Source organism: Hyaena hyaena, unplaced genomic scaffold (assembly GCF_003009895.1).
Source record: "Hyaena hyaena isolate Hyena2069 unplaced genomic scaffold, ASM300989v1 scaffold_155, whole genome shotgun sequence".
NCBI classification, from domain to species: Eukaryota; Metazoa; Chordata; class Mammalia; order Carnivora; family Hyaenidae; genus Hyaena; species Hyaena hyaena.
The window spans coordinates 1541370-1553916 of NW_024080787.1; the positions used below are offsets into that span (position 1 = coordinate 1541370).

The 12547-nt window shown below is 50.1% G+C and overlaps 1 protein-coding gene across 1 annotated transcript in view; it reads left to right on the forward strand.

Moving 5' to 3' along the window:
- The first annotated feature begins 564 nt into the window (after positions 1-564).
- Positions 565-12547, forward strand: part of CUNH16orf89 (chromosome unknown C16orf89 homolog) — a 15716-nt gene continuing 3733 nt past the window's right edge. Inside the window, 6 exon segments of the mRNA XM_039239228.1 lie at positions 565-775; positions 5259-5408; positions 6460-6610; positions 7713-7830; positions 9997-10132; positions 11000-11104. Coding sequence (XP_039095159.1) covers positions 565-775; positions 5259-5408; positions 6460-6610; positions 7713-7830; positions 9997-10132; positions 11000-11104 — 871 coding nt within the window.

A 12547-nucleotide genomic window follows, 5' to 3' on the forward strand; every position in this document is an offset into this window, starting at 1 on the left:
AGCATCGGACTTCAGCTCAGGTCATGATCTCCAGGTTTGTGAGTTCGAGCCCCGCGTCAGGCTCTGTGCTGACACCTCGGAGGCTGGAGCTGCTTCAGATGCCATCTCTCCCTCCCTCTCTCTGCTCCTCCCCCACTCACGATCTGTCACTCACCCTCACAAAGTAAATAAACACTAGTAAAAAAATAAGGCAAACTCCTTTTCGTCTCAGTGCCTTTTGATTTCTAGAGTATAAGTGCATTGGGAGAACCAAGATGTAGCCCACAGGCCTGGGAATCAGGAATGAGAAGGAAAGGGTGTTAGGTGGCAGCTCGGGCTGCCTCCACTCCAGGCAGGGTCTTCTCCCCACTGCCCCACCCCCCACCCTAGGCACTGAGACTCCTGCAGCTGCCCCTCCCAGAGCCCTCTGCCAGGCCAGCCCAGCCTGCTGGGTCAGTCCTGCCCACCCCCTGTCTGCAGTGCTGCAGGGGAGGAGCAAGGAGGAACGGGCTGGAGGCGGGTGTGTGGGGCGGGCCACCCCAGGGCTGAAGCACGGCACCGACTCGACTCCGCCGAGGGCCAGCCATGCCCAGCCCAGGCCTCCTGCTCCTGCTCTTGCTGCTGGCAGCGCCACCACCGCTGCGACCCTCCTCGCTGGCACCACCGGACACTCCAGAGGGCAAAGCCACCATCACGGGCCTCATCCTCTCCGCACTGGACAGAGCCACCTCCTTCCTGGAGAGGAGGCTGCCTGAAATCAACCTGGAAGGCGTGGTGGGGTTCCGGGTGCTGGAAGGTGGGTGCGCTCTCGTTACCCTGGACTTGGCCACTGGAAAACCAGTGTACCCCTGGGACCTGGCGACTTCCCGGCCACTGAAATGTCCTACTCTGACCATAAGGAAAGAAGGGCTGGGCAGCTTGCTCCTTTTGGGTGTCTTGGGGCCCTGCTATACTCAGTTATTTTAGAAGCAAGAAGGATTCAGAGGCCACATGAGAAAAAAATTGGAAATTGTTTTCCTAGGAGGAAATGATTCATTTGACAGCCCCTCTCCTGTTATGTCATGAACAAGGTGGGCAGAGGGAACGTGCTCTTTCAAGGGGCATTTATGGGAAGGTGCCTGTGAACAAAGCCAGGAACCTTCAAGATCAGGTTCCAACTCCACTCCCCCTACTTCTAGCTAAAGCCATCTGAAGCCTCCAAGAAAAAAGCCAAGTGTTTGTTCAGCTTCCAGGGATATAAGATCCTCATAGAGGGAGCTGGTAACCGGCCAAGGCAAATAAGGAGCCACCCCACACTCACTTGGAGTTGCAGGAAGCTCCTCTAAGAAGGCCACCTTGACCTAAGTGACAAAGAACTGACCTGGAATCGGCCTGAGGCTCTGTCTGGCCCCCCTTTCACACCATCCCCCTCTGGGTGGCCAGTGCAGCTTGCCACCCACCACCCACCTGGACTCCAGGTTCCAGCAGAAGGAGGGGCTCTGGGACAGGTCTGCCTCCATGCCCAGCCCCCCAGTGTCCTCCCCCCCTGCCCCCCCGCCCCCCCGTGGGGCATCCTGGAACCCAGTAAGATCCAAGATCCTCTCAGGCTGGGACCAGGGTCTCCATTTAATCTCAGCCACACCCTGTAAAACCTCTAGAAATACATAACAGTAAAAAACCACAGGACTGGCTACCCCATTAGGCATAGGATACTTTCAGGGGCCCACGAAAATGTTTTCATTTCTCTTGAAGTCAGAAGGAATAAAAATGAATTTCTAGATCGAAAAGAATGCTGTAATATATAATGTAAACATATCTGTCTTTATACCAATGTAGTTGTAAGACATAACCTTTTTTTAAAAATATTTTATTTATTTTTGACAGAGAAAGAGAGAGCACGGGAAGGGCAAAGAGAGAGGGAGACAGAATCTGAAGCAGGCTCCCAGCTCTGAGTTGTGAGAACAGAGCCCGACACAAGGCTTGAAGTCAGGAACCATGAGATCATGACGGGAGTCAAAGTTGAAGCACAACTGACTGAGCCACCCAGGCGCCCCATAAGACATAACCTTTAATCTATTTTTTTAAATCCTTTTTGATGTTTATTCTTTAGAGAGCTTGAATGGGGGAGGGGAAGAGAGAGAAGGGGACAGAAGATCTAAAGCAGGCTCCAGGCTCTGTGCTGACAGCAGACAGCCCAATGTGGGGGGTCACACTCATGAACCACAAGATCATGACCCAAGCTGAAGTCCAACACTCAATCAGCTAAGCACCAGGTCCCCCCAATCTATTTTTTAATAAAGGAAGGAACCCACAAAGCCATGGCATGTGGCCTAGAAACATGCCTTGGATATTACCTGGGTACCCACTGTAATCCCCAAACAGCCCAGAGGGGAAGTGATTTGCTTTGCTCTTTCTGCAGGTGGGGACTCAAGATCAGAGGTTCAGCAGCCTCCCTATTCCTCACAGCTGATAGGCAGGGGGTCTACTATTCAAACCCAACTGCTCTGACAGCCCTTGAGAGCAGGGTGGGCACACACTGACTTTCCTGACCATCCTGGATGTCAAGCGCAGCACTGGACAGTGGTTGAATAAACATTCCTGAAACCAGGCAACAGACCCTTGTCAATAATAGTCCCATGGGTCTGTCAGTTCCTTATGGAGAGAGAAGGGAAGGACAGGTGGCTCCCTTGATGGAGTGCTTTCTCGGGTCCGTGAGATAATAAAAAATAAGGCTCACTAAGTACCCACCTAGCACTGGCACAATGTAAATGTTTGCATGGGGTAATTCACTGACTCTCCACAGCCGTTGAAGTTAAGTTCATTATGATTATCCTCTTTTTACCAATGAGGGGACAGGCTTTAGAGAAGTCCAAGGTGGGGTGCTTGGGTGGCTCAGTTGATTGAGCCTCTGACTCTGGATTTTGGCCCAAGTCATGATCCCAGGGTCATGGATTGAGCCCCACATTGGGCTGTGCACTGGCCATGCAGCCTGCTTAGGATGAGAGAGAGAGAGAGAGAGAGAGAGAGAATGTCCAAGGTCACACGTCGAGTAAGTGTAGGAGGTGGGCTCAGAACCCTGCTCTGACTCAGCGCCCATTCTCTGAACCATTACAGGGTAGAGGTGGCTGGGAAGGAGGAAGATAATGGCTCACACCAACACCACACAACAGCCTCAGACCAGGGCCACCCCCTCCTCCCTCCTCTCCTCTCCACAGCTTTGCCCTTTGCCTTTGCAATAACCTACTGAGGCATAACAAATTTTCTCCTAACTTAACTGCAGAAAACAACAAAACAGTTACCGTCTCACCACTTCTGTTTGTCAGGAATCTGCAATTTGACTGGGTGGTTCTGGCTCAGGGTCTCACGTGAGGTTGGAGGCAAGATGTCAGCCAGGGCTGTGATCATCTGAAGGCTTGGCTGGGGCAGGCGTGGTCACCCAGTTTACTCCCAGGCCTGGCAAGTTAATGCCGGCAGGTGGCTGGAGGCCTCAGTTCCTCACCACGTGTAACTTCCCATAGGGCTGCTTGAGTGACCTTGCAAGATGGCAGCCAGCTTCCCTGAGAGCAAGGGACGCCACAGAGAGAAAAACAGAAGCCTCAATGTCTTTTACAACCAAGCTTGGAGGTTACATACCATCATTTCCCAAGTTTCTCTTTGGTTTTAAGGGTCAGCCCGTACAATGCAGGAAGGGCTTCAAAGGGCATGAAAACCGCTGGCTGTCACAGCACTCACTGTGAGGGTCCTACCTTCGTTCTCAGCCTCCCAAAAGAGCAAGAAGGATTTCACATTCTTGGGGGTCCAATAGCAATGGGATACCCATCGATCTTCTGGATCGTTTCTGCTCAGAGGTAGACAGGTGGACATTGACCTTAAGGGAGAAAAGGGTCCCTCCAACTACCTCCACCCCCTGGGAGGGTGACCCAGAAGGTGGCAGCAGCAGCCACACAGGCAGGGAGAAATAGGAACAAGACTCAGGACGCAGCACCACTGTGAGGCCAGGTCGGATTCATCTCACTGATGACTCGGCTACCCCTTCTGGGTGCCAGCACAGTATCTTCCATCTGCTTTAGAGCCATGCAGTCTGGAACAAGGCTTTGGAAGCAGATGGCCTAGGTTCAAAGGCAAGGAAAGAGCCAAGCCTGGAGAAGGGTGCCACAGAGCCCATCACCCCAAAAGATTTGCTCAGCACCCTCCTAAACCTCATCCAACCTCCCCATCAAAGTTGTTTACCTGAAGCAGAGAACAATTCAGGCCATCTCTTACCTTCTCAGCCCTGTGTTGAGGCTTTCCCTCACATCTCCTCTCTTGACCACCTCTTACCGTCCCCCACCCACCACCGTCGCACCATTTTCTCCCAACCCTTTAGGACCACTGCTAATCCATAATGCACTTTTGTGAAAATTAGAAACAAATGTCTCCTTCCTCAAGTCATTTGCCTGCCATCTGCTGGAAATTTGTCTTAATACATATACAAACCCGTGATAGGAATATGTGCAGCTCTTGTGCAATGTACAACATACTCAACTGTACACAATAGCTCTCCACACTGCATCTGAATCCCTCCCTCATTTTTTTCTCCTGTACAGCAAGCCTTAAATGTCCCTAATTGCTACTTATATCTAAACTTTATTGAGTGCTTCCTTTGTTTTGTTTTGTTTTTTAATTTTTTTTAATGTTTTATTTATTTCTGGGAGAGAGAAAGCGTGAGCAGGGGAGGGCCAGAGAGAGAGGGAGACACAGAATCTGAAACAGGCTCCAGGCTCTGAGCTAGCTGTCAGCACAGAGCCCAACATGGGGCTTGAACCCACAAACTGTGAGATCATGACCTGAGCCGAAGTCGGATGCTTAACCGACTGAGCCACCCAGGTGCCCCTGAGTGCTTCCTTTGTACTGTGGACAATGTTAAATCCTCTCTTCAGTAGTTCATTTAATCCTTATAATTCCCACTCCAAGAAGTAAGGGCCATCATTACCCCCATTTTATAGATGAAGAATGTAAAATGAAAAGAAATTACATATCTTTCTCTGGCCACCCAAAAAGAAAGTAATAGAGCCAGGATCTGAACCCAGGCCCACCTCCAGAAATCAAGCTCTTAGCTGCCATTTCCAGCATTTTGGTCTCCCCACCACCATCACCCAGCTGAGCCCCACAAGACCTAATTTCTAATAAGCTCACTGAATTCCTTCTTCTCAGGAGCTGGAGAAGGCAGAGAGACTCAATAAGCATTATAGCTTAGGATAATTTTTCCTGTCCAAATGATTTGCCAAATGATGGAATGAATGATCTCTTTTCCTTTCCAGTGCAGCTAAAAGGCGTTCAGGAAAAATGGGCCTGGGACCCCCAGCTGCAGCCACTGAGCCTGAGGGTGGGGAAGCTGGTGGACAAGCTAGCGCCTCTCCTTCACAGATCCATGTTCTACCTCAGGCTGAGTGACCCTAAGTACCTAAGAGGTAATAGCAGGAGTGGGGGATGAGAATCTTATTTTTTTCAAAAACATAGCCTCTAGGGGTGCTCCTTCCAGGGTAAGGGACAACCTGTAACCAACTGAGTCCTGTGGGCCAGGCCCACCACAGGCTGACCCCGAGGAGTGTTTGGTCATCCTTGACTGGGTTGAAATGACCTCTCCCACCCACACGGGAACTGGTGCAGTGAGGGCTGAGAGTAGGAAACACGTCTCCCCCTCATTTGCTTAGCTCCCCCCAGGTTTGGGAGCCTTTATTCTAGACCAAAGGGGAGAGTCTGGTCTGTCCCAGAGAATGGGATACCTCAAAGGTAGTTCAGCCCTTTGTGCAGCAAATATTAGCATCTTGCTAATATCTCTCTTGTGCCTTAAAATGCTAAGGGTCTCTGACCCACCCTATAAACCTGGAATGAATCATTCCTGGGGGTGGTGAAGGAGGGAGACTTCTAAAACCAGCCCCTTATACTTGTCCAGTCCTGCCTTACAGGCTCCCAGCTCCCAGTCGGACTGTGGGAGTGAGTGGGGAGATAACTGGCCAGTCCCCCCTTCCTTCTCTGTCACAGTCCTGCTGCACATGACCATACCACAGCCCTCCCTACCTCCGACATCCAGGCCCCCCACCCTCACCCAGGCCCAGCCCTAGGACTATCCCAACCTGTGTCACCCTAAAGAAACCCTTGGCTGGGCATCTGTTTTGTAAGAGCTCCACTTCCTAACCAAATCGAAGGAGTCAACTAACCCTTTTCGTGTGTCTTGAGCTTCCAGGGGATGCAGTAGATTTGGTCAAAGCCTTTCCCAACACTATTCCTATGGATTAAAATTTTTTTTTATTTTTAGAAGAAGAGTTTCCTGAGTGTTCCAAACACAATGTACAACCAGCAGGCAAGGTTCCAAGCCCTGAGTAGGCACTTGTGTGTGGTCAGGGGTGACAGGGGAGGGACACCTAGTTTCTTGGCTTGGGGCTGCAGGAGCCTGGAGGAACTTAGGTATAGGATGCCCACTGCCCTGGGTGTTTTCCCTCACCCCCACCTCTCTTCCAGAGTTCCAGTCAACCATCCAGCCTGGGTTTTGGAAGCTTCCACGTGTCTGGACCTGCACAGATGCCTCCATGGTCTACCCCACGTTTGAGACGCAGGACTCCTTCTCAGAGGAAAGCAGTGACTCATGCCTGGTGCAGCTGCTGGGAACAGGGTGGGCCCCTGAACTTGCCCCACTTCCAAAAAAACCCAAAAGCACTTGCTCTCTGCTTGTCCTCTCATTCCACACACTCTCTAAGTCCCTAAGGGTCTGTGTGAAACCAGGCACGGCCACCCCCCACCCCAGACACCTTGACACCAACCTCTCCCACCCCCCATTGCACCCAAGCTGCCCCCTAACTCTCCACTCAAGACTTCAAGCCTGGTCCAAACATGCACCCCACCCCACCCCACCCCCCACCGTCTCCCACACTAGAAGGATCCTTTCAAAAACCACATTTGAAACTCCCGCCTACTGTATGATGCTTCCTATTGTTCTCAGAACAAAGCCCCAACTCCTACTGCCCTTCCAGATCTCCAGGCTCCTGAGTCCAACCCCTGAGGCTCTTACCAGACTCTCAAAAGTACCTACTCTGTCCCACTTCTAAACCTATGCCTGTGCCCAGCTGGCCTCTGTGGGCCTTCTCCCACCCTGCCCCACCCCACCCCCATGCCTAAGTAACTCTGCCCATACTTCAGGGCCGCCCCCAGCATCCTTCCTCCAGAACCTTCCCTGACCCCACTGCACAGGCTGACCTCCCTTGGTGGGCTTGCTCTCTTAGCACCACTGGTAGCCATAGATACATTTTACATTTGTCTTATGGTTCTGCCCCTTCACTGGGCTGTAGGCCTCTTTCAGAGGCCTGGATCCAGCAGGACTGGATCCCCGTTAGGCTCACCATTTTACCCCACTGTGCAATGGGTTCGTGGGCTTGGAGCAAGCCCTGAATCAGCCCAAGGTTCAGGATCTGTTGTTTAGGGCAGTGTGGAAAGGCTGTACTTGGGTATCCTGTGCAATAACAGGAAGTCGCTGCCCCTGGAGCCCCTCTAACCCAGGATAACTGCAGCATCACCTCCCCCATGCTGGGGTACCGATTTAGCAAATCAAGTCACAGTACACCTGTGCTTTATCCAGCAACCTCTTGTGCACAGCTGGGTGCCTGGAAACTACCAGGGTTCTAATAACTAGTGGGAGAATAGGGACCAGGGACATCTCCATGTCTTCAGGCCTCCTTTAGGACACCCTTTCTCTAGGGCCTGAACCACTCTTCCCCCAGGACCGATGGCGACCAGCCCTGCAGGCTCTCAGACTTCTGCAGAACCCTCATGACCAAGCCCGGGTGCTCAGGCTATTGCCTGTCTCACCAGCTGCTCTTCTTCCTCTCGGCCAGAATGGTGAGTGCCCTGCGTGGGCCGGCCATGCACTCAGAGGAGAAAGAAAGGTAAAGAGGGGCTGGCACACCTGGGTGGTGCAGTCAATTAGGCATCTGACTCTTGATCTTGGATCAGGTCATGATCTCATGATCCATGAGTTCAAACCCTGCATTGGGCTCTTGCACTGGCGGTGCAGAGCCTGCTTGGGATTCTGTCTCTCCTTCTCTCTGACACTCCCCTGCTGTGTTCTCTCTCTTTCTCTCTCTCTCTCTCTCAAAATAAATATGGTACCCACCAGGAAAACAAGCAGGTTTTTGGACTTATACTTTGGGCATCAGGAGGGAGAAGTAAGAGTAGCCTGCCATAGGGGCACCTGGGTGGCTCAGCCGCTTAAGCATCTGACTCTCAGTTTGGGCTCAGGTCATCATCTCATGGTTCATGAATTCAAGCCCCACGTCAGGCTCTGCGCTGACAGCATGGAGCCTGCTTGGGATTCTCTGTCTCCCTCTCTCTCTGCCCCTTCCCCACTCATGCTTGCTCACTCTATCTCTCCAAAAAAAAAAAAAAAAAGAGTAGCCTGTCACCCATCCACTATAACATTGAACTAAACCAGAGGGGGTGGGGAAAGGGATTCTGTTGGACAGATAGCTTTGCATCCTGAACTGGATCATAGGCATCTGAAAAACAAGAAGAGAAAAAGAATAAAAGAGAAGCAGCAGAAAGAACTTAGTAAACAACAACAAACTGAAAAGGATTTAGAATACTTGGTCCATAGCAGCTTCCAGGAAACCAAGCCAAGACATGCCAGCCCCACCCCCCACCTCCTGCTCTTCCAAGCCCAGGAGCTCAAACTTTGCTAAATAATAACACAGTTTCTTAAATTTTTATTTATTTATTTATTTTTGAGAGAGAGAAAGCAAGCATGAGGGAGAGGCAGAGAGAGAGAGGGAGAGAGAATCCCAAGCTATCAGCACAGAGCCTGAGAGCCTAATGCGGAGCTCAGTCTCACAAATCATGAGATCATGACTTGAGCCAAAATCAAGAGTCAGACTCTCCTTTTTTAAAAATATTTTTAATGTTTATTTATTTTTGTGAGCGAGAGCGAGCATGAGCAGGGGAAGAGCAGAGAGACAGGGTGACACAGAATCTGAAACAGGCTCCAGGTTCTGAGCTGTCAGCACAGAGCCCGATGCGGGGCTCGAACTCACGAACCACGAGATCATGACCTGAGCCGAAGTTGGACGTTTAACTAACTGAACCACCCAGGCACCCAAAAGTCAGACTCTTGACCAATGAAGTCACCCAGTCGTTCCGATAATGATAATAATTTTTAAACATATGTATTTCCTTATATAGAAAGGTGAGTCTCATTATCTCTATTGAAAGATGTTATTCCATGTCCAGAAATCCTTAGCTGAAAAGGGACTTAATATTTTTGTTTGGCAGATTTTTTAAAAAACTGTTAGTTATGTGCAAGCTGTCACAGTCCAGTATGTCCATAAATACAATAAAAATCAAAATACAAGGAAAATTATTTTTTAATTTTAATAAAATTTTAAATATAAAAATAAAATTTAAAATAATTTAATTAAAAATAAAAACATTTTTTAATTTAAATTAAATTATTTTAAATTATTAGATCGGACAGGTAGAAAGCCACTCTGACACATTGCTACAGAAGTTTCTAAAGCCTCTTCTCATCTCCTGTCTTGTCCCTGAGACCGGTCCATGGCCCACCCTTTGAGCAGCACTGAAGCTGCCAGCAGGATTAGCCTGGAATCTGAATGTGACCACAGCTAATACTATAGTGTCTTCTTCAGTGTAGGGCTTGTATCTGGCACTTCCTAACCCTTCCATGTGAGTGCCTCTGGTGTGGCTCCCAGTAGCATTGTCCTTTCCCCATGTCGACCCTTGAGGCTCAGAAAGGTTAACATAGCTGGCCAAGGTCACATAGCTCCTGAGTGGCAGAGTCTGGATTCAAACCCAACTCTTTCTGGTCCCCCAGTGACAGAGTCTCCAGCATGTGGGGTGTGTAGATGGGGAAGAAATTCTGGGAAAGGGGGAAAGAGCTTCCCCCAAAGGTAGCCACCTGCCAGACCATCTGAGAAATGCAAGTCTTCTGTAACAGAGTACGGGTCTGTCACCCATGCCATTGACATCCTTATCTCTGGGTGTTTGTCTCCCCAGAAGGGATGCACGGAGGGGCTGTTCCACCACAGCCAGCACTACATGAACCTCTTTTGTGCCAACATGATGGACCTGAACCGGAGAGCTGAGGCCATCGGATATGCCTACCCCACCCGGGACATCTTCATGGAAAATAGTGAGCCCTGGCATTGCACCCTAGGGACAAGGCAGTTGGGTGTCCCTGATTCACAGGGTGTGCACACACACACACACACACACACACACACACAGAGTCAGATACAGCAAATAAAAATACAGGGTGCCCAGGTAAATTTGAACTTATGATAAACTGAATACATTTGTAGTATAAGTATATCCCCGAAATTTCATGGGATATATTTATGCTTTAAAATTTGTATTTGTATTTATTGGAAACTCAAATTTAACTGTTCATCCCATATTTTATCTGTCACTATGTGACTGTTTCCTGCCCCCAAAGGCTGACTCAGTGATGGAACTCTGGACCCACTGACTAGCTCATAAATAAAGACCTTGAAGCCTCAGAGATGAGGCAGAAAAGGGGTCTCTGGGTGGCTGCTCCCTGGCTTGGGTGTCTGGATCCCTCTACTGACCCCAACTCTTTTTCTTTTTTTAATTTTTTGATGTTTCATTTATTTTTGAGAGAGAGAGAGACAGAGACGGGGTATGAGCAAGGGTGGGGCAGAGAGAAAAGGAGACACGGAATTCATGAGGCAGGCTCCAGGCTCTGAGCTGTCAGCACAGAGCGCAACGCGGGCTCAAACCCATGAATCACAAGATCATGACCTGAGCGGAAGTTGGACGCTTAACCAACTGAGCAACCCAGGCGCCCCTATTGACCCCAACTCCTGAGTGACTGTAATGGAGAGTCTCAATGGGAGACAGGACTAGTCATTGAGCACCCACCTCCTGGTGCTGCCTCATCTTGGCGGGAGGAGGCAGGTGGCGCTGCGCAGCCTTGGGCAGCGGAAGCAGGTGGGCTTGGAGGACAGACCTGAAGGAGGTCCTCTGTCTTTGCTTCCAGTCATGTTCTGTGGAATCAGTGGCTTCTTAGACTTCTACAAGCTCCGGTGGCTGGAGGCCATTCTCAACTGGCAGAAGCCACGGGAAGGATGCTTCGGGAGGCCTGGTGAGCAGCACTTCCACCCTGGCTGGGAGCAGGCGGGTGGCTGGGGGCTGGATTTCTAGGCCAAGTGAGGGAAGGTGATGCAGTGGTGTTAAGGTCTCAAAGAGAGATTTGCTTCATGTATGTGCATGCAAACACACTCATGAACACACACACACACACACATACACACACACATGGAAATGGGCTCAGACTTTTAAAGCCAAAACTCTGTAGAAGGAGAGACAGTCTTATTGGAAGATGTTGGCCTCTGAGCCTACATTAACAAACCCATTCCTTCAATGCTCAGGGGAGCATCTGCTCTGTGCCAGACACTCTTCTAGGCCCCGGGGGAAACTAAGGCCCTGAAGAAAAGAGACAGAAACCACCTAAGTTAACCAGTAAGTGAAATAATTGTGAGTTCTGATAAGGGCTGTGAAGGAGACAACAGGCTGAGAAAGAAAAGAATATGGAAGACAGCTCTTTGGGCAGGAGTGGTCAAGGGAGATGTCTGAGAGGGTGACATAGAAGCAGAGGCAGGGAGGCAACTGCCTTTCCCGCTGTGTGACCCTGGGCAGCTGGTCCTCTTTGGAGTAAGTCCCTTCACCTCCCTGAGCCCTGATTTCCTCATCTGCAAATAAATGAGTATAATAATCTCCTTTCTGAGCTGTGGGGAGCAAACATAATACATAGGAAACTACCTGTCCTGTGCATGATACAGAGGAGGGTCCCAATAAATGCAGTTTAGGATGCTTTGCAAGGAGACAAAGGTGGGTTTTTTTTTAATGTTTATTTATTTGTTTTTGAGAGAGAGAGAGAAAGAGAAAGCATGCACACATGAGTGGGGGAGGGACAGAGGGAAAGAAAGCAAATCCCAAGCAGGATCTGCACTGTCAGTGCAGAGCGTGATTCAGGGCTCAATCCCATGAACTGAACGGAAGATCATGACCTGCGCCGAAATCAGGAGTCGGAAGTTCAATCGACTGAGCCACCCAGGTGCCACAAGGAAAAGCTTTTGAAATAAAGATAGTCTGCTTTTATTTTTTTTTTAAAGGTAATTGCTTTCCTTTTTTTTTTATAATGTTTTATTTATTTCTAGGAGAAAGAGAGAGAGAGAGAGAGAGAGAGAGAGACAGCGTGAGCAGGGGAGGGTCAGAGACAGAGGGAGTCACAGACCGAAACAGGCTCCAGGCTCCGAGCTGGCAGTCAGCACAGAGCCCGACGCGGGGCCCGAACCCACGAACCGCGAGATCATGACCTAAGCGAAAGTCGGACGCTTAACCGACTAAGCCACCCAGGCGCCCCATAAACTCCTCTGTTTTAAAAGCAGACTATCTTTGGGGTACCTGGGTGGCTTAGTCGGTTAAGCGTCCGACTTTCGCTTAGGTCATGATCTCGCGGTTCGTGGGTTCGGGCCCCGCGTCGGGCTCTGTGCTGACTGCCAGCTCGGAGCCTGGAGCCTGTTTC